This window comes from Melopsittacus undulatus, chromosome 16 (assembly GCF_012275295.1).
Source record: "Melopsittacus undulatus isolate bMelUnd1 chromosome 16, bMelUnd1.mat.Z, whole genome shotgun sequence".
Lineage (NCBI taxonomy): Eukaryota > Metazoa > Chordata > Aves > Psittaciformes > Psittaculidae > Melopsittacus > Melopsittacus undulatus.
Window position 1 is genome coordinate 332,372 of NC_047542.1, and position 20,839 is coordinate 353,210.

The 20,839-nt window shown below is 52.2% G+C and overlaps 1 protein-coding gene across 2 annotated transcripts; it reads left to right on the top strand.

The window, feature by feature from the left end:
- Positions 1–8,092: 8,092 nt before the first annotated feature.
- TMEM183A (transmembrane protein 183A) lies at positions 8,093–20,809 on the top strand. 2 transcript variants are annotated; one of them, XM_034069969.1, is made up of 8 exons: positions 8,093–8,242; positions 8,758–8,847; positions 11,239–11,394; positions 13,624–13,783; positions 14,880–15,060; positions 18,253–18,333; positions 18,950–19,105; positions 20,340–20,809. In XM_034069969.1, exons 1-8 carry the CDS (start codon positions 8,146–8,148, stop codon positions 20,523–20,525), a joined length of 1,107 nt encoding a protein of 368 aa, XP_033925860.1. In that variant the 5' UTR covers positions 8,093–8,145; the 3' UTR covers positions 20,526–20,809. The 2 variants fall into 2 exon arrangements, with proteins under 2 accessions (XP_033925860.1, XP_033925862.1); XM_034069971.1 differs by having other exon boundaries at positions 13,627–13,783.
- The last annotated feature ends 30 nt before the right edge of the window (positions 20,810–20,839 follow it).

Here is a 20,839-nt window from a genome sequence, read left to right on the forward strand (position 1 = left end):
CCAAGTCTCACCCAGGGACACCCACAGGCTGGCTGGGTGCTCCCTTGGATGGAGCAGGAATCTCAAGGCACAGTGTTCTCCATCACCCCGGAGACACAAGGCTTGGGTGTCTCCCAAGGACATGAGGGCACAGAGCCCACATTCCCTGGCTGTGGGGCTCTGGCTTGAGCTGAGCTCCCTGAGTGGGTTCACAGGACAAGGAGCCATCAAGGGGCTTTATGTGACTTTGCTCCCCAAACCAGGAATGTCATCTCCCAACCTCGCCTGGAGGATTCACACTCACATGAGGCTTGTGCGCTATGTGGGACAGTTTGGGACCAGAATAACCTCCTCTCCTGGCTCATCAGCGTGTGAATACATCAGCCACAGCCAAAAATAACCTCTGGACCCTTCTGACTCCTTCCTGCAAACCAGGCTGGGGTGATGCTAGAAAGAGGCCAAGATGTGGTTAAGCAGAGCTGCCAGGCACTGAATTACAGGGTGGATTTACCTGCGTTATTGAGGCTGTAAACTCTGCATGAGCCCATCTTTCCCCTCCCTGTCTGCAGCCCCTGGCACCATTCATTTCTGCCTGGAGGACAGGAGCAGGCACCACCACCACCAAACCGATTTAATTCATGATGAAGAGCTTGGGCTCAGGTTTATGACACCTGTGCTAATGCCACAGCAGGGCTATAAACACCCTTCCTGATCTCAGAAGCCAGAAGGACCAGGCTTTGGTAGGAGAGGATGTGTATGAGGATGCTCTGCTCTAATAAGACTTCCAGACATTGAGTTTTGGGTTGGCAGTGCGGCCAAAATCCCCTTTTCCCCAGGCTCTGGCCATGCAATGCACAGCCCAGCTCCTACTCTTGGCTATGGAGTCCCCTAGGGCCCCACAGCATCCCATTTCTCCTGTCCCAGCACATGAGTTGCATGAGGAATGATGCTGGCCAGGCAGGGAAAACCCATCTGTAATTCAGAAGAAAAGCTATTTCTATCAAGAAAAGGTGGAAATGAGAGTGAGAAATCAATATGGTTGGTGGATGGGCAGGGATTTTGGGAGAGGGTCCCTCCCCCCGCTGTGCCATCCTGCCCTGGCGATGGATCCCATCCCTTTGGGAGGCTGGATGGAGCATCCAGGCAGGAAGAGCATCCTTCCCTGCTGCACAGTAGGCGCAATGGATGCATGGGGGAAATGAGCTCTCATCCCCCACTTGTTTTCTGCTTTCTGGATGCAATTACAGGCAGCCACCCAGCCGGTACCTCCTCGCGCTTGCTAAAGCAGCGTGGCACAAACTGAAACCCAGGAGCTGAAAAAAACCACCCCAATCTGCATTTCAGATCAATTCCAGCCCTGTCAGTCCTTGCAGGATTGCATTGCTGGAGACAGCGACACAGGGGCTCATTTAAAACACCAGGAGGGAGACTGGGGAAAGGAAAAGCAACTTGGAGGGCACAAAGGCAGGACCCTCCTGGCCAGTGACTTTTCATAGACTCATAGAACCCCAACCTGGTTTGGGTTGAAAGGACCTTAAAGCCGCTCCAGTTCCAACCCCTGCCACGGGCAGGGACCCCTTCCACTGGAGCAGCTGCTCCAAGCCCCTGTGTCCAACCTGGCCTTGAGCACTGCCAGGGATGGGGCAGCCACAGCTTCTCTGAGCACCCTGTGCCAGCGCCTCAGCACCCTCCCAGGGAACAGCTTCTGCCTAAGAGCTCAGCTCAGTCTCCCCTCTCTTGGGCAGGTTCAAGCCATTCCCCTTGGCCTGCCCCTACAGGCCCTTGTCCCAAGCCCCTCTCCAGCTTTCCTGCAGCCCCTTTAGGCACTGGAGCTGCTCTCAGGTCTCCCCTTCAGGAGCCTTCTCTTGTCCAGGCTGCCCCAGCCCAGCTCTCTCAGCCTGGCTCCAGAGCAGAGCTGCTCCAGCCCTCGCAGCAGCTCCATGGCCTCCTCTGGCCTCCGTGGTCCCTCTTGTGCTGCTGCCCCAGAGCTGGATCAGGGCTGCAGGGGGGTCTCACAGAGCACAGCAGAGGCGCAGGATCCCCTCCCTGCCCTGTGCTCACTCTGGGGGTGCAGCCCCGCACACAGGGGGGGTTCTGGGCTGTGGGCACACACTTTTGGAGAAGGCTGGGCATCAACCATCAAGATACCTCCATCTTCCTGCTGTGGGATGGAAATCGCTGCTCCATGCATAGACACCAGACATAGATGAACACCTGCATCATTCCTTGGGGCATCCCCACTGTGCAACCTGAGCCGAGAGCTTTCCCGTGTCCCCACATGGATTCTAACCTGCTTGACCACGGCACAAACTGCAGCAAAATCCACTTCTATCAGCACAACTTTTTTTAGCCAAGAGCCTTGAATCATTCCTTCACGACTCTGCTCCAGATGGGCCCAATGCAGACCTGTCCCCCAACGCTGCAGTTGTTCCATGTGATATTTTCCCTTCCTCCCTCCCAAATGCCAGCTCGTGTGAGCACACCCACATGCACCCACTTCCAAGCCTTTGGCATCCTTTGCTCACAGTGGAGCCCCTTTAAGCACTGAAAACTCCCAAGCACATCCCTCAGGAGCCTGGTCAGGGCTTGGACCCACCTGCAGAGCCCATGCCAGAGCCCTCAGCCTTGCCCTGGAGCATCACCCCACACTTAGTGCATGGCATTTCACAGAAAGCATTTGTGAAGTGTGGGGCTGTTACTGCATTTAACACCTCTCTGTGAAGAAAGGTGCACAATGGAGCCAACATCCTTCCCCTCCAGTTAATAGCCCAGAGATGAGATCTCCAGGCTTCCTTTTGGGAGCCATCTGGGAAACCTCAGACTCACCAAAGCATCCCTTAGGTGGAATGGTGAAATAGGGTTTGGAGGTTTGCAGCAGCTTGCTGCTCGGCTGCAGAACACCCAGTGGCACTGCCAGGGCAGAGGGAAGACTCACGGCAAAGTCCTTCCCTGTCCCCAGAGAGTGGAGAGCTCCTGAAGCACTTCCAGCTGGGTCCTGGTTTGGGTTGAGCTCTGTTTGAGGCTCCAGAGCTGCCTCCCCCAGCTTCAGTGCAAGCTCCCAGCTTCAGCCAGGCTCTTTCCCAGCACTGACTCATGGCCACAGTCTCCCCACCCAGCACACCAGGACCCCAGCACCCATCCAGCTCACGCTCACTCAGCCTCCTCTCCATCCCTTTCCCCTGCACCCCAATGGGAGCTGCCCAACAGGGCCAGGCTTCAGCACAAGAAAAAGGATCCTCAAAAGATACAGGGAGGTTTTCAGGGTGGTTTTTACCCCCAGCACCTTCTGAGACAGTTGAAGCAGGCAGGAACCTGAATCCCAGCAGGTTCAATCCTCCAGCATCACTTCAACTGCTGGGGAGCACCAAGGCACAGCAAGAGCAAGACCCGTTCGCCCTTGCCACACAGCTGCACAGAGACAGACAAGTCACTTAATCCCACATGTGCCAAGCCATGGCTGAGCTAGCCACCCCATAAAGCCAGATCCACCCATCAGGCTCCCCCCTTCCCTCCAGGTCCCGGACTTCTGGCCTGTCTCATGGAAAAGAGATGCAGGAGGAGCAAGCACTGAGGCTTGGAAGTCATCTTGGACCTGAGCACCTCTGCGTGCATGGGGACAGCACCAGTGACCTGCATAGGTGGCTCCCACAGCAAAGCCTCCAGAGATCCATCCTGCTTCCTCACCAGCACTGTCCTGAGATGCAGGGAGCAGCCCATCATGGTGCCCACAAGAGCACAGACACCTGAGACTCCAGGACCATGAGAGCTATGAAGACACCAACAATTCATCCCCTCTAAAGCCCGAGAGCAACACAACCACAAAACTCCCAAACCATACAGGCATGTTCATCCAGGTACCAAACTCCAGCTCACCCCTTGTGGTGGTGTCAATCCCACCAGCAGAACCTCAGCCCAGCATCCAAGCAGATGGTGGCAAACAAGCTTAAAGGAATACTTTGCCAAGCCTGACTTGGCCAAACCCAGGGCATCCCCAGAAGGTTTTACAGAGCTTTAACAAAACCCAGCTTCCTAAGCCAATTGCTGTTATAATGATGCAATTTAGGGGATAAACAAGCCCTTCAAGGCTGGTTATTCCGGAGAAAATCATGGTGTCTGGAGGCAGCTTGCCACCACCGTGACGAGACAGGACCAGCAGAGGCTGGGAACCAGTGTGAGCCCAGCTGGAGCTAACCATGCTCCTCGATGCTCACTGAGCTGGTCCAGCCCCGAGCACTGTGGGCATCTGCCCAGTGCCAACATCCACATGCAGGCTGGACCAGTTTGGTGAGCATCTGCCCAGTTCGGAGCTGGACCAGTGTAATGAGCATCTACCTGGTGCTGAGCTCTGGGCAGAACCAGCCCTGTGCACATCTGTGTAGCGAGCATCTGTGCCCATGAGCTGCTCCAGGCCGGAGCTCGGTGCCAGGCAGATGCTCTCCAGGGCTGGTACAGCCCTGAGCTCAGCACTGGGTGGATGCTTCCAGGGAGGATGCTCCAGGGCTGGAGACAGCACTGAGGAAGGAGGATCTGGCGCTGGGAAATGAGAGGAGCAGAAGGCCAGGATAGGACCAGTCTCACCAGGATGCCCACCCTCCCCATCAGCACAGGGTGGAAGCTTTGTCGGGTGGAAGGGTGCAAAGGGACAGCTTGGGACCACACTGCGGGGCTGACAGGGGCAGAGAGCAGCTGGAAAACCATGGACACCCCCTCCTGGGTTAAAGGAATTGCTTCCCCCCCACACCATGCAGCCTCCCGGGTGGGGATGTGCCCATCCCTTTGCCCCTCCTGCCTGCACACCCATGAGATGGGGCAGCACATCTACCCGGCTCAGCCCCCCCCAGTGTGAGGCCAGTGGTGCAGCGGGATGAGCACCCCCCGGCTCAGCTGGGGAGCAGAGGACATCAATCCCCCCAACCCAGCTCATGGGCGAGGATGACACCCCCCAGCTCAGCCTCAACCGAGGGGAAAGGGGCAGCTCTGCACCCCCAAGACTCACACACCCCCTCCATGGGGCAATGCAGGGGGGGATAAAGCACCCCCGGCCTGAAGCACCCTCCCGGCGGTGCAGAGCATCCCCACCGGGAGGCGAACAGGGAGCACAGCCGCACTGGTCCAGCATCCCGGGGGGGATCAGAGCATCATCCGTGGGGAGGGGGGGGGAAGAAGAGCAGAGCCCCCCCCGAGCCCGGCCCCACCGGACAGCGATGGGGGGGGGGCTGAGCACCCCCGGAGGCAGCGAGCGGCCCCCGGCCCCGCCCGCACTCACCGGCCGCCGAAGGCGCTGGAAGCCGCCGCCGCCGCCGCTGCCTCCCGCGGCCCGCCCCGCCCCGCCCACTGCGTCACCAGCCCGCCAGGCCACGCCCCCATGGCCACGCCCCGTGGGCTGAGTTGGGGGTCGGGGGGGGGGACAGGGCAGGAGGCAGACCTGGGGTCAGGATCTCCCCCTTTAGCATCCCAGAGTCATCAGATCAATGGGGATGGAAAAACCCTTTAATCCCATCCAGTCCAACCATTCCCAGCACTGCCAAGGCCACCCCTAACCCATGGCACTGAGGATGTGGGAACACTTGCAGGGACGGTGACTCCTGTTCCAATGCTGAGCACCTGTGGGGCAGGAATTGTTCCTCAGCTCCATCTAAACCTGCCCTGGTGCAGCTTGAGGCCGGTTCCTCTTGTCCCATCCCTTGTTCTATCCCTTGGGAGCAGAGCCCAGCCCCTCCTGGCTCCATCCTCCTGCAGGCACTTGGATGGAGCCATCAGGTCCCCCCTGAGCCTTCTCTTCTCCATCTGAACCCCCTCAGCTCCCTCAGCCGTTCCCCATCTCTTGTGCTCCAGGCCCTGCTCCAGCTCCATTCCCTTCCCTGGCCCCATCCAGCCCCTCAAGGTCTCTCTTGCAGTGAGGGGCCCAGAGCTGAGCACAGGATGCCCTGGCCCTGCTGCTGCACTGGTGCTGATCCAGGCCAGGATGCTGGGGCTGCCCCTGTTCAGCTCCATCAATCAGCACCTCCAGCTCCTTTTCCATGAGCAGCTTCCAGCCGCTCTTCCCAGAGCCTGGAGCGTTGCAGGGGTTGTTGTGGCCCAAGTGCAGGACCTGGCACTTGGCCTTGTTGAACCTCATCCCACTGGCTACAGCCCATGGATCCAGCCTGTCCTAGGGGTGACAGAAAACTTGGGAGGGGGGGAGGAATTCCTTGGGGTGCTGACAACAGAGAACACTTCTGGGGGGCAGGAAACCCTTTGGGGTTCTGTAGTCCCATAGGAGTAGGTCTGTTCAAGGGGTCCCTAGACAGGGGGAGGCAGGAGCAGACACATTCTGTGGGGCAGGTGGATCCTGAGCATCCCTTTCCTCCTGGATGTGGGGACCCCACCATGTGGGGAGCAAAGGTGGGTGCAGGTAAAGCCCCATCCTCTGTAATGTCCCCTCCTCATGCTGTTGAGGCCCAGCTCTGAGCCACTGGGGGACAAGAAGCATCACCCATCCTGATTTCAGTGGTGGTGGATGTGTGAGGCTGGACCCTCGCCCTTGGCTCCACCTCTCAGAGGAGCCTCTTGCTCCCCAAATTGGGATTTGAGGCAGAGGCTGTCAATAGACTGCAGAGGGAGGCAGCATTAGTAGGTAAGCAATGAATCTGTGCCCCCTGAGCCCAGGTGCTGCTGCTCCTGCCCTCACACAGCATCAGCATCAGCCCTACTGGAGAAGCGAGTGCTCAGTCTGAACATCAGCCAGCCTCAGGCATAGAATCATGGAATAGTTTGGGTTGGAAAGGACCTCAAGATCATCCAGTTCCAACCCCTGCCATGGGCAGGGACACCTCACACTAAACCATGGCACCCAAGGCTCTGTCCAACCTGGCCTTGAACACTGCCAGGGATGGAGCATTCACAACCTCCCTGGGCAACCCATTCCAGTGCCTCAGCACCCTTACAGTAAAGAACTTCCTTCTTAGATCCAATGTAAACTTCAGTCTGAACCCATCACCCCTTGTCCTATCACTGCAGTCCCTAAAGAACAGTCCCTCACCAGCATCTTTATAGCCCCCTTCACACACTGGAAGCTGCTCTGAGGTCTCCATCAGCTTCTCTTCTCCAGGCTGAACAGCCCCAACTTTCTCAGCCTGGCTCCATACAGGAGCTGCTCCAGTCCCCTGAGCAGCTTCCAGTGTCTGAAGGGGCCTACAGGGATGCTGGAGAGGGGCTCTTCATTAGGGACTGCAGTGACAGGACAAGGGGTAACAGGTTGAAACTGAAACAGCAGAGGTTTAGATTGAATCTAAGGAAGAAATCCTTTCCTGTGAGGGTGCTGAGGCACTGGAATGGGTTGCCCAGGGAGGTTGTGAATGCTCCATCCCTGGCAGTGTTCAAGGCCAGGTTGGACAGAGCCTTGGGTGCCATGGTTTAGTGTGAGGTGTCCCTGCCCATGGCAGGGGTTGGAACTGGATGATCTAAAGCTCATTTCCAACCCAAACTATTCTATAATTCTGCGATTCTGTGATTTCTTCTCCTTTATGTCGATGTGGTTCCTTTCTATTGATTTTCCTTGGTTGCTGGGGTCTTGTCTCTGCTTGAAAAACTTCTTACAAAAGTTTATCAATCTTTCTCAGTAACACAAAAAGAATTAACTCCAGAAGATGTCTATCACAACCTGAACCACTATAGGTTCCTTTCCTTCTATGGTTATTTATTCCATACATAGGTTTCATAAACCCCTGTATCAGGATGTATCTCTGGGTTACCCAGTCCCTTCCTTAAAGCACTCAAGCAGTAAAACAAAGCCATTAACAGTCACAAATTACTAAAGAGGAGACCCGTTTATTCCCTTGTTTCTTCTCTCCCTTCATTACATCGACAACATTTACTATAATCAAAGTCATTTTTACACACCGCACACACGGCACATTGGTCACAGGTACGTCGGTAACAATGATCCCTAAGTTCTTGACACGAATCATTCTCCTATTCTTTACAAAAGTGCCGTCTTTACTGGGAAGGAGCCATCTCTTAGAACCCCTTGTTACTGGGAGGACTGGGAGGACTGGGAGGACTGGGCCGACATGCGCCCGTTTACCCCACCCTCCGTGACGTCATATCGGCGCGCCGCGGGGTCGCGGGCAGGTGACGTCACGGGGTGGCGCTGTCCCCGCGGCCCCGCTGCGGCCCGGGCCGGACATGGCCCCTCGCGGCCGCCCCGCCGCCGCCGCCATGCCCAAGAGGGGCGCCCGTAAGCGCCTCAAGTTCCGGGCCGACGACGTCTGCTCGGAGCGAGGTGAGGGCCGGGCCTGGGACCGGGGCCTGGGGGGAGATGGAACCGGGTCTGGGACCGGGGCCTGGGGGCAGATGGAACCGGGTCTGGGACCGGGGCCTGGGGGCAGATGGAACCGGGTCTGGGACCGGGGCCTGGTGGCAAATGGAACCGGGTCTGGGACCGGGGCCTGGGGGCAGATGGAACCGGGCCTGGAACCGGGGCCTGGGGGCAGATGGAACCGGGCCTGGAACCGGGGCCTGAGGGCCAAGCGGGTTCCCCTGAGGGGAGATGGAACCGGGGCCTGAGGGCCAAGCGGGTTCCCGTGAGGGGAGATGGAACCGGGCCTGCCGCCCCACACGGGTGGAGGGAGAGAGCTGGGCTTGGTCACTGTGGGCTGGGGAGAGAGGCGCTGTGGGGTCGGTGTGGGTTGAGGTGGGGGGGCTCCTTCTGCTTGTGCACCCCTTGAGGGATGGCGGCTTGCAGCCCTGCTCTCCCCCCGCTGTGATCCCTAATCCCGTTGCTGCCGTCTCCCGCAGTGACGGTGGCGGATTACGCGAACTCGGACCCGGCTGTCGTGAAGTCTGGACGGGTGAAGAAAGCCGTGGCCAACGCGGTGCAGCAGGAAGGTGAGTGTGTGCTGGGAGCCTGCCTGCCGCAGGCTGCCGGCCTGTGCTGCTGGCCTTGGGATGGGGGAGACACCGCTTCTGTGACCGGAGAGATTCCGGCTCGTTCAGTGCCTGGAAAGGAGTCTGTTCCTCTGCAGAATCAGGTGGTTGGGATCTTAGGCAGCAGGTTTTGCAGAAGGCCGGTAGGAATTGCTGAGTCTTTGTCAGTGCCTGCAATAGGCTTTTTCCCATTAACTATTGGGTGTTATCTCCTGCTTGGAGCAGAAATGAACATGGTAGGAGGCTTTAGTACCTCCTATAAAACTATCTCCAGGTTTATGAATAGGTAAAAGGCTTTGCAGTGGGCAAATGATAGTGCTGGCAAACCTGTTCCCTCCCTGTGCTGCAGGGAGCTCTGTTGAGGGTGTTGCTGTTTCCTTACTGAAGTGCGTAAGCAAGGATCTTCCTGGAGAGGTGTTGCAATATTTAGTTATCAGCTTCCTCTTCAGTTTTCAGCTGCTGGGAGAGAGCATTCTGACCTAACACACTGCGTTTGCTTGGGAAATGTTAATGTTTAGGCTTCTGCTCTTAATGGAACTGGTCACACATGTTGGAGGTGAATGCCATGAGATTGACAGTGAAGACTGAGCCCTTCATCTAGGAAAACTGTTGTTACATTGCTGAAATCTTTCACATTTAAACAAAATGTACTCTTTGCATGAGTGCCTGTCATGGGGGAAGCTGTATGAGGCAGTGATGCCAGTGAATATCCTTTTTAGCTGCTACTTCTTAAGGTTTTAAGCTGAGGACACCTCCCTCTTGTTACCTCCTTTCTAGTAGACTGGGGCTTCCCTCTCCTGTTTACCCTTGTATGTTCTCTCACCCTGCCTCAAAGTACTGTGCTTCAGCATCATACCTGCCAAACACTTGTCTTTTCTTTCTCCCTGCCCCACTCTAAGTCTTTGCATCCAGCATCACCTGCTTTGTCCAGCTGAAGCCCTCTCCTGAAATCCTGCTCTGTTTCTGGTTTCTCTCCACGTTACCTGCCTGACTGCAAGTCACAGCAGCTCCTTGCCCACCCCTTTCTCAGGTCTTTGCTGTGCAAAGTCGTTGGGGTTTTCCACTCCTTATGTGGGATCCTCAGGATCTCTCTTCCCCAGCTTGGGGCTGTGCGACAGCTTTATCTGGTGCAGTCCTGGCACACACTACAGCCTTATCTGGTGCAGCACACTGGGACATGGGGACAGCAGCCTCTGCCCCTGCAGTTTCAGCCTTTGGCCTCGCTCACCTCCTGGCTTCAAGTAAACATGGTGCTGTGCCTGCCAGCAGGCAGGGAGCTTCACAGGGCAGGGAGCAAAGGCCAGGGGGAATCATCCTGTGCCTTTTCCTCCTCCCCATCTTAACCCCCAGGGATGGGGTGGAGATGACAACTGTGAGATGAAGAGAGGTGTCTCTGCAAGATTACAGTGGAGTAGGAATGGACTTGTGCTGTTGACTCAGATGTTGATCTTTGCAGAGCATAAAGGTTTCTGTTTCTTGCCCTCCCTTAGAGTCTCTCTCAGTTGTTGTCCTCTCTTGCTTGGCTGTGCTTGGTGTCATAACTTGTTGCTATTCTTGTTGCCATCTATTTCTCTCCCTTTTTGCCTGTAAAAGTTGATGTAGAGAGGGTAGTGCCATTTGACAGTGAGGATGCCACTGGCATGAATGCGTAAGGTTTAGAGAGTAAGCTGTCTTTACTGCCTCACACATGGATTTTTCTGCCTTAAGGAGCCCTCAGTTTACAGATCCTGTTAAAAATGACAGCAAGGATGTGTCTAAATATCTCCTCAACCCAAACCAGCTGACTCGACTTGCTGTTTTCCTCACTAGGCCAGAGTCTCCCTTCACTACATTCTAGGATAAGTGGAGCTCCTGCTTGCTTGGCACCCAGTTATATCATTAGTGGATTGTATGTCATTGGCTACAGGATCTCTTTATCCTCCTGAGATGGGAGTGTATCTTTTCCATGTTCACAGAATGATTACAAAGTAGGTGCTGGCTCTGGGTTGAGCAGTGGCTTTGTAGGGGAACCCATGAGCTCTGTAGAGAAAGAGCCTGTTGTTTCTATTTGGAATTGTAAACAGCTTCAGCTAAACCAGTGGGATCACCTGCGTAATGTTCTGGTGATCATCCTCATTGTTCACTCTTTAAAACAAGAAGCTGAATAATGATGTTTCCAGTTCACTCAAGTCGTGCTAATCTTTCTCTGAGGAGGTAACCTCTGGGCTCAGGATTTACCTTCTTGTATCACTCACCAGAAAGCTTTCATGCAGTTCTTAGCAGTGGCTGTGGCTCCCCTGAAGTACCTCTTGAATGTGGAGCACCGTTTCCCCTCTGCTAGTATACTCACTGTGTGGTTGCTTGTCATTCTAGTAAAATCCCTCTGTGGTTTGGAAGCTTCCTGTGTTCCTGCTGAGGAAGTGCTCTCCGTATCGGGAGAGTCCTGTGACAGCAGTGATGAAATGGATACGAAGGAGAGCATCAATGGCAGAGCTGCCTCTAGAAAAAAGAAGAGCAAAAGGCACAAAGGTAGGCTTGTACTGTCACCAGCCTCTCCTGGGGGCTCTGCAGGGGCTGCTGCTATGTCTTCTGCTTATGTCGTGTTAATATTTGCTAATTACAAGCTAGTCATGTGGCTTTTTGGGGCGTTCTGTAACTTGTCTGTGCATAAAGAAATGAAATGCCAAGGTAAATCAGTTGAATCTGTTGGGACTGCTCGGAGGTGTTGCCTTTTCACAATGGCAGAGCTTTGGCTGTGAAATCAAAGCCTGAGAGCTCCTTCCTTTCAGTAAACCTCTCTGAACCTTGGAAAACAAATGCTGCTCTTGAAAGAGTTGTGAAATTGCCACTGGACAGGTTCTTCTTTCATTGAGCTTGTTGGTGAGAGCAGCTTTTGCTCTGGGGAAGAATCTGCTGCTGTCCATGATGCATTGGCTGGCAGGACACAGGCTCTGTCTTTAGGGTGTTTCCAAGCTGTGGTTTGTTACAAATGAGCATAGAGGGCTTTTTCTTTCCAGCAAGCAAGTGAACTTGGCCCTAGTGGCATTGTAGTAAGGTAATGCCAGGGAGCTGTAGCCTTCAGCACTTTGTGCAGCTCTAGAAAGCAATTTACATTGCAGTGGAAGCAACTGACTGTTCAGCTCCATTGTGGAATCGTGCAGGAGTTTTGAAGAAAAGTTGCTTCCAGGTTGAGAAGCCAAGTTTGGCTTAGTTTCTTGAGCTTAAGAATAGCTTTAACTTTCTTAATGCTGATACTGATTTATGCAACACGTTAACATCCATCAGGGACTGCAGGTGCACAGCACTCCTCTGAGATAGTTTAATCTCTTTTATTAAGACATGCTTCATTATTCTGGGAGAATAAGGAGTGGCTGGATTTATGGGAGTTAGCTGTCTGGAAGGACAGGATTCTGGTCTGTTCCAACCTTGGCTTATTCTGCTGTGTGTTTAGGGAACGAACAAACCAGTAAGAGACCAAGGATGCTTCTGGCTGTGTTCTGCAGTTCCGCAGTTGTAGTTTGATGGCTTCTTGAGTAAGATGAAACAGCAAAGTGGATGTGACAGCCCATTGTGGGTGTGCCTGCCATAAATCCAGAGTGGTGCAGGGAAGAGATTACATGCAGGGCTTACTTTGGCAATTATCACATGGGACTAAAGTACTGTCCTTTGTTATTAGCCTGCTGCCTCAGGATTAGGCCTGGCACGCTCAAGTTCTTAAATACCTTCTTTATGCCACCTATTCACAAATTTTGAAGCAGTTTTCTGTTAGCACCCTACACAGGTTGTATGTTTTCTTTCTCTTAATGTTCTTAATGCTCAGTATTGTTTAGTTATTTATGTTCTTTAGAAGTATTTTTGGAGCGCTGCCTGTGGCAAAAGGTGTGGTGTTAAACCCACTGCAGGAATGAAGGCGTTTCTGTGCCTTCAGTTCTGGTTGATCAGTTCTGACACCTCTGAGAGGAAGAATGGGCCATTCCCTTCCAAGAAGCTTTAATGAAATGAGATTTAAGAGAAGCAGCTGATCAGCCAGTTACAGAGGGTTGTTTGCTCTCCCTGGCAGAGCTTCTATCAAAATACTGTGACCATCTGAACAAAGACCTGACACGCTTGGCAATGTAATGTTCAGGGGCTTCTAGTGCAAAGCATTTTTTGCTGGCCTGTTAAATGAACTTTCATAAAGTTGAAGTTAAATGACCTGATAAATGGGTTTTGATAAAAACCCACGAGCTTGGCCCTGCTTTACATAAAGCTGCCTCTGTATTTGTCATCAATTTTTATTTCTTCAGTGTTATTTTTCAGCTGTGAAAGTGTCAGGCATTGAAAGAGGGTCCAGAAAGGCTACAGGGTTTCCATCCTTGGGTACAGTCAGAACTGGATGAGATGGGATCCTGAACAAAAGGATCTCATCCAGCCTGCTTTGGGCTGGGCTGTTTGGACTAGAAACCTCCAGAGGACCTTCCAGCCTGAATTACTCTTTGAATCTGCCACTTATCATACTTGTGCAGACAGTGTGGCAGGGATAAATGATGATGTCTGTTCAGCAAAAGGGCAAGCATAATGGTTGTGTGGATGGGCAAGGGCATGCTGATGAAAACCAGTAGCAGTGGTAATGAAGTTGTATTAACCTATGTTAATAGGTGTGTTTGACCCTATGTCTATACGTATTTCAGCTGCTTACCCTGTTCTACCAGTAGTAAAGTACATGCTTCTAGATAAGACTTGATAAAGAGGTCACTGACATACCTTCATTGCCTTTAGAAGATCCTGATGGGGGTGGTGGAGAAGAATACCCCATTGATATCTGGCTGCTGTTGGCTTCCTACATTCGTCCTGAGGACATTGTCCGCTTCTCTTTGATTTGCAAGAAAGCCTGGACTGTTACTTGCACTGCTGCCTTTTGGACCAGGCTCTACAGAAGGTGAGATTCTAAAGACTATGGGAGGCTTCAGCAGTGACTAGTTCTGTGGTGCTGTAAATAAGGAAATAATTCCCTCTTGGCTAGTGTCCTAGAACGTTTGCTTATTGATATGGTGATGGGGGCCTCATCTGGCAAGGGGTTGTGGTATATTGCATCTGCTTTATATCCACAAATGGATCTGTGTGGCATATTCCTATATATAATCTCTTATATATGATGTGTTTTCCTGCTTGCCATGGCCTACTTGCTTCTGTTTGTAACAGTGTGCTTTGGCTGTAAAGCACTCAAAAGTGCTTATGGTAGAGTCAGTGCCATTGCCTTGCTGAAAGACATCACTGATGGGAAGCTTGCCCTGCCTCAAGCTTTGACCATGGCTACCTTCCTGTAATTAGAGTGGCCTGAGAGGGAGCTAAGGCATTTTGGAGCTGTCTCAGTGGCAGAAGTAAAAGTAAATAAATTAAAAGGTAAGCAAAGAGGTGGTCAGACTTGAACCAAATCCTCTGTCCTGGTGTACAACACTGGTGACTTTCTTTCAGGACAGAACATTTGCTTTACATTTCTGTGTCTGTTGTCCAGGAAGAGCAGGCAGGTGGAGTGGGGATCAAATAGCAGCCATAGTCATCCTCACCCCTATGTTTTAGCGTGAAGCTCCCTAGCAAAGGCTCCTTTGGCACTGGATCAAGGAATGACCCTCAAGCACAGGCAGACAGCTCAGGCAGTTGTCTGCAGGGATGCAGTTGCACTCTGCTAAAGTGAGTCCTTGAGAACCTGCAGGAATCTGCAGGTCTTTGTGCATCCTGCAGCTAAAACACCATCTGGGCTCTCTGGACAAACTGTCTGCAAGGAATTGCTGGGGAATTGTAGGATGCTATGCTTCTGTGTATACCTGTCTGATATGGGTGAAGCCTTTAAGACTGTCATGTGATTTCATGTAGAGCAGTGCAGCATGCTTGAAGTACTCAAAAGTGACCAGAGGTCCTCTGATCAATCAGATATTCAGTTTTCTCTCCACGTGCATCTCTTTCCTAGCTCTCCTCTGCACATCTCTGCCATTGTAACCCTTCAGCATGTGCTGGGTTTGTCGTTGGCTTTTCAGGCACTACAGTCTGGATGCGTACCTGCCCCTGCGCCTGCGCCCGGAGTCAATGGAGAAGCTGCACTGCCTCCGGGCGTGTGTCATCCGGTCGCTGTACCACATGTATGAGCCTTTTGCAGCTCGAGTCTCCAGGAATCCAGCTATTCCAGACAGTACTCCCAGCACTTTAAAAAATTCCAGAGTAAGTGGAACCACTGAGGAAGTTGGGTATGTCTGAGACGTTGCTCTCTCTGGGGGTTTTTTCATTCCCTTTCTAGAATTAAAATAGACCATATTTAGATGGTGCCATTAAAACTTGGCTGTGGGATGACTTCCAACTCTGAATAGTCATTTTAAAAAGTACACTGGTTACTTGTAGAGCTGCTACTGCAGAGGTTTCTGGTTACTCTTCTGAGTAACTTCCACTTTAATTCCTACCACAACATCTTTGTACCAGCAAAAAGGCACTTGCTGACTGGATGCCAGAACTGCCAGGGATATTCACAGCTCTCTCCTCCCCTGTTGCAAATTTGTTGCTGAAAGGGGGTTATAGTAGGATCAGCTTTTGTATCTTGTGCTTTATTCTGACACTGTCTGCCAGAATACATCTTTTCTCCAAGCAGGCATCTGGAGAGATGAGAAGTGCCACTGGTAGCCTCTGAAAGGGCATCCTTTCGTACCGCACTCCTGTAGGTCATCCATCGGCTTGGGGTCTGGGCAAGGAGGGCAGTGAGGTTGTGAGCATGGCAAATGTCTGCTTTGGGACTGGGGCTGCAGTTGTGTTGGGCTGCTGTGGGCAGGCAGTTCCCTTTGCTATCCCAGCTTGGAGCACTTGCGTATCTATTCCTCTTTAATTGCTGTAGACCATTAACTCTGAAATGCCTCGGTGTCTCTTGTTTGGGTTTAACTTGCAACTGGCTGATACTCTGTGAGCAGCTTAAGCAGCAATGTGAATCCTTCACCCTCCAAATCCAAAGTCAGAAGCTTGTTGAATGAGGTTTTGGGGGCCAAACTGAGGTAGTTTTGGTTCAAGAGCTGGACTTATTTTCCATGCTAAATAGAGCAACCTCATCGATCTGTATGTGACATCCCTCCTTTCTTCCCTCCTCTCCTGGTGGATACTGGAAAAAACTGTCACATGGCTCAGGGTGCATCCAGCAGTCCCACAAGCAGGTGGTGCTGCAGAGCAGCAGAACAACCCACACTTCTATGTGCAGTCTTATCTCTGCATCCAGAGCTCTTCATTCTCGTCCCGAATCTCCGCTTTGGGTATCCTATCTCTTGAAAACCAAAAAGCAAAACATTTCTAGGAAATCCCAACTTAACCTTAAGCCTCCTGGGTCTGACGTCCCACCACTGCTGGAGCTTGTGGCGTGGCTGTAGGAAACCATGAAATAATGCTGGCAGGGACAGCATTTCGGAAGCATTCACGTTGACATCATAACGGCTTTGGTGCCCACTGCTAGTGCTTCTACTGTACTAACGGTGTGAGGAAGGGCCTTCAGGTGCAGTCCTTTATTATGGAGCTTGTAAAAAAGGAAATTAAATGGTGACAAGGCTTGTTTGACCTAACCCCTTGGAGCAGAAACATGAGCCTGGTCTTGCTGCACTACTCCACTGCAAGACTCCGAGCTCCACCTGTGTTACTGTGCACAGAGATGCCTGGGCACGGTGGGTATGGAGGAGGAGCTGCCATTGCCTCCTCCCCCCGTTCTGGCTTTCATGGGCTTTGGTTCTACCTTTACGGGTCATTGAAACTAATGGCAGATGCCTACAGAAAGTGCATGTGGCAAGAGGAGCCCCCAGCCCTGGGTGTTATCAACTCCAGCTTTTCCTCTTTAATTTCCTTTTTTCTTTCCCTAGCCTAGCTTGTGTGGGACACTGGAGCTGTTATGGTGTCAGCAGAAGTGTTTGCCCTTTAAAGACACCCCCATTATTTTTGGCGGAGCGGCAGCCGCACGGCGCGTCTGAAGGGCAGGACGGCTGACGCGGGGACGACATCCTCTGCCCCTTAGGAGGTACTGACCATTTTGTGCTTCACTACTTGCCATGACCAAACGAGTCGCTAGATCAGGCTGTCTCTGCAGGTGAACCACAAATGCTGCTGCTGGTGGAGTTGAACTCGGCAGCATCTGCTGCTCACCTCAGTAACGCTCAGTTACTGGAGAACCTTTCTATCAGTAACCTCCCAGGTGGAGGATACCTGATGCATGTTTCTGAGCTTGAGTCCACATAGCTGCTTTGTTCACTTCATGAGGATAGTTGAGGTAAAGGTCCTTTAAGGACTCTTGTTTATGGACATGACTTCAGGAAAGGGTCTCTTGTCTCCCCTAGGCTCCAGTTACAGAGCCCCCGTGGTAGAGGTTGGATCTGGCTTTGTTTCTTTTGGGGTCACGCAATCCTGGAATGAAATGAAATGTGTGCTTCACCCTGCAATCCAGTCAGACCTTCTCTTAGAGTGGGAGAAACAGTGAATGGGTCATGGGGAGTTGTCTTTACCCATATTAGTCTTCCTTTTCCTGCTGACACTGTTCAAAGATAAGACCAGCTGTGGCGGGCTGGCATCTGTGGTGTGGAAACACTTGCAGTGATGGCTGCACTGATGTGCCAGATTCTTTTCTTGGCTGTTGAAGGCTACTTGCTTCTACTCACTGGTAGACAGGGAATTTCCCTCCTACTCAATTTAATACAGGAGCTCTGCTGAGACTCCTGCTCTAGAGCGAGTGCTGCATGCTGGGATGGAGCCTGTGGACCACACAGAGATAGCTGGATTAGGTTGGAGGACTCCTGGTGTGTGAATGCTGGCTAGCTCTGATGCTGTTTGAGGCCCTTTCCTCATCTGCTTTTAAGAAGGGACAGTAGGTTGATCAGCCCGTGCTATCCTGGAGGTGGTTTTTATGCTCTGAAGTCTGACCGTCAGTGCCTAGTGATGCCAAGACCTTCTTTTGACACCACAGGGGCTTAGGAACTTTATCATCTGTCACCTCATAGCTTGTGTATTGGACTTTGTATTTCCCTCTGGATCCTCTCCTTTCGATCCTTACTCTGTTTTCAGTTGCTCCTCACTTTAGTTCTGCCTGGAGTCCAGTTTAGTGGCAGCTCTTGGTGGGTGGGTGAAGTGGGTGAATCTGTTCTGCTCACCTCTGCCTTAGGAAAGGGGCAAAGCGTGTGCTCCTTGGTGTATCATCCAGCTGCATGATGAGTTGGCCAAGTCGGAACTGGGAGTCCTGAGCTGCTGAGTGTGTTCTTTGAACATAATTCATTTGAATAAATGGTTCCTAACTGTTCCTGTGTAACTGTGTTTGTCATTGGAAGCCTTTCTGCTCTGCTAAAACTTCCTTAAAGTGGTGCCTCAAGGTTCCTCAGTTTTGTGTTTCTTTTCTTTCCACCTCAGTGTCTGCTTTTCTGGTGCAAAAAGATTGAAGGGAACAGACAAGAAGCAATGTGGGAATTCAACTTCAAGTTCAAAAAGCAGGTATGAAAGAACCAGAATGGCTGTGAGTTGGTTCTGAAGCAGGAAGGAATTTTTGGGTGGTAGAAAGGAAGGTGGAGACTTGTTATGTGCTCAGACACCAAATGGAAACTGACTCCCATGATAAACTAAAGCACATTTTGAACTGCCCTCAGTTTTCAGGCTGTATTTAGAATCTTACCTTTGCTGTCCTTCTTCCACTCTAAGATGTGGATCATTTGCTCTCCCAAATAATCTAATCTTTGGTTCATTGATTACTGCCCAAACCCAAAGACCATTTGACGTTAGTGCTCAAAATATAGACCAAAATCTGAACCATCTGGTTTTCCTATTGGAAAGATTGCCCAGAGAAGTGAAGAAATCCAACACTGCCCATGAAAATCTCCAGCTCTTGGGAGAAGCAAATAGTTTCAGGCAACCTTGGGAATTCTGCTGCTTTCCCCTCCAAAGAAATGGTCCTGCAAATGAAATTGCCTGTCCTGAGTGATGGTTGTTTAAGTCAAGCTCTGCCCCAGGATACAGGAATGCACTAGGAACCTGTTAGGCAGCATGGGTGAGAGGCAGCCAAGCTCTCATCATAGCATCCTGCTTCACTAAATAAGTGTCTCTTTCTTTCAAGTCTCCCAGATTTAAGAGCAAGTGTTGCAAAGGTCTCCAGCCACCCATTCAGTATGAAGAAGTCCATACAAATCCAGATCAGGATTGCTGTCTACTGCAGATCACCACCTTCAACTTCATATTCGTGCCAATAGTCATGGGTATGACGTTTACCTTGGTAAGTGTTGGAGAATGCTGCTCTGCAGACTTTGCAGGTGTAAGGAGGTGCAGGGGACTCCTCTTTAGTGGTGGGTAAATGACCCTGGTGCATCAGCAAACCAGTTCTGGGAATCGTAGGGTTAAAGATGAGAGGAAATGCTGAGGATCTCCTCATCTGAGCTTCTGCATTTCTGTCAGCTCTTCCCTATTTGGTGCAGCAGATACAGATGATGTAGAGAATGAGCTGTAGTTGTGCAGCATCTGGGGGCAGGGTAGCTGCCAGTACTCCAGCAGGGTGTGAGAGGAAGGGATGCAGGAGAAGAGGTCTTCCTTCCTCAAGAAAATATCACCTTACCTTATGGCAGTAAATTCTGGTTGCAAAACCCTGTATGGCCAGATTCTTCCCATGTGTATATAGACTCACAGGGTAATTCACAGACTGATTTGGATTGGAAGGGGCCTCAGAGCTCATCCAGTTCAAACCCCTGCCACTGGCAGGGACCCCTTCCACTGGAGCAGCTGCTCCAAGCCCCTGTGTCCAACCTGGCCTTGAGCACTGCCAGGGATGGGGCAGCCACAGCTTCTCTGGGCACCCTGTGCCAGCGCCTCAGCACCCTCCCAGGGAACAGCTTCTGCCTAAGAGCTCAGCTCAGTCTCCCCTCTCTTGGGCAGGTTCAAGCCATTCCCCTTGGCCTGTCCCTACATCCCTTGTCCCAAGCCCCTCTCCAGCTTTCCTGCAGCCCCTTTAGGCACTGGAGCTGCTCTGGGGTCTCCCCTTCAGGAGCCTTCTCTTGTCCAGGCTGCCCCAGCCCAGCTCTCTCAGCCTGGCTCCAGAGCAGAGCTGCTCCAGCCCTCGCAGCAGCTCCATGGCCCCCTCTGGCCTCACTCCAACAGCTCCAGGTCCCTCTGGTGCTGCTGCCCCAGAGCTGGATCAGGGCTGCAGGGGGGGTCTCACAGAGCACAGCAGAGGGGCAGGATCCCCTCCCTGCCCTGCTGCTTACACTGAGTGTGCAGCCCGGTCATGGTGAGTTTCTCATTGATCCAACACCCCTGTCAGGGACTAAGAGCAGGGCAGTGATTTCCAGATTCCTGTCAGCCACTTGCTTCCAGGTTCACTTCTGGTACTAGTAATATTTGGAGATGCCAGCCAGAGAGAACTGGTTTGAATGCAGTGCTGTAGATTCAGAGCCTACTGTGAAGAGCTCTTTTATTTCTCCACCTCCTGAGGCACCTCCTGCTCTCTTTCCTTGCAGTTCACCATCAACGTGAGCACAGACATGAGGCATCATCGCGTGCGCCTGGTGTTCCAGGACGCTCCGGTTCGCAACGGCAGGAAACCACGCCTGGAGCAGGGAGTGCAGGTTGTGCTGGACCCCGTGCACAGCGTGCGGCTCCTGGATTGGTGGCACCCACAGTACCCCTTCTCTCCAAAAGCTTAGCGCTCCCAGGGCCTCAGAGCTGGTGGGTGCCTCCCTGTCCCAGGCTGAAGAGTATGGCAAGGAAGCAGGAAATCCTCTTTTTATTCCTTAAATAAATTCTGCAGTCTTCTTGCAAGTGGTTGAAGCTGCTGCGCTGGTCTGTGTGTGTATGGAACTTCTGGTGAGTGATGGGCAGAGCTGAGTGTAAAGCAGAAACTCTTTGTAAACACACTTTTATGTAAAATTCCACTTTTATGATTTGAAAGGAGCTCCCTGGAACTGTTCATTTAAAATCCTTTTGGTGCTAATGGCCGTGGTCCTGTTTTCTGTTCTTT

What these genes read in the sequence shown, in the direction of transcription:
- TMEM183A (XM_034069969.1), top strand. Translation starts at nt 8,146, where the DNA reads ATGGCCCCTCGCGGCCGCCCCGCCGCCGCCGCCATGCCCAAGAGGGGC. An exon ending in CGACGTCTGCTCGGAGCGAG is followed by an intron (nt 8,243 to 8,757) that starts GTGAGGGCCGGG and finishes CGTCTCCCGCAG; the next exon opens with TGACGGTGGCGGATTACGCG. An exon ending in CAACGCGGTGCAGCAGGAAG is followed by an intron (nt 8,848 to 11,238) that starts GTGAGTGTGTGC and finishes TTGTCATTCTAG; the next exon opens with TAAAATCCCTCTGTGGTTTG.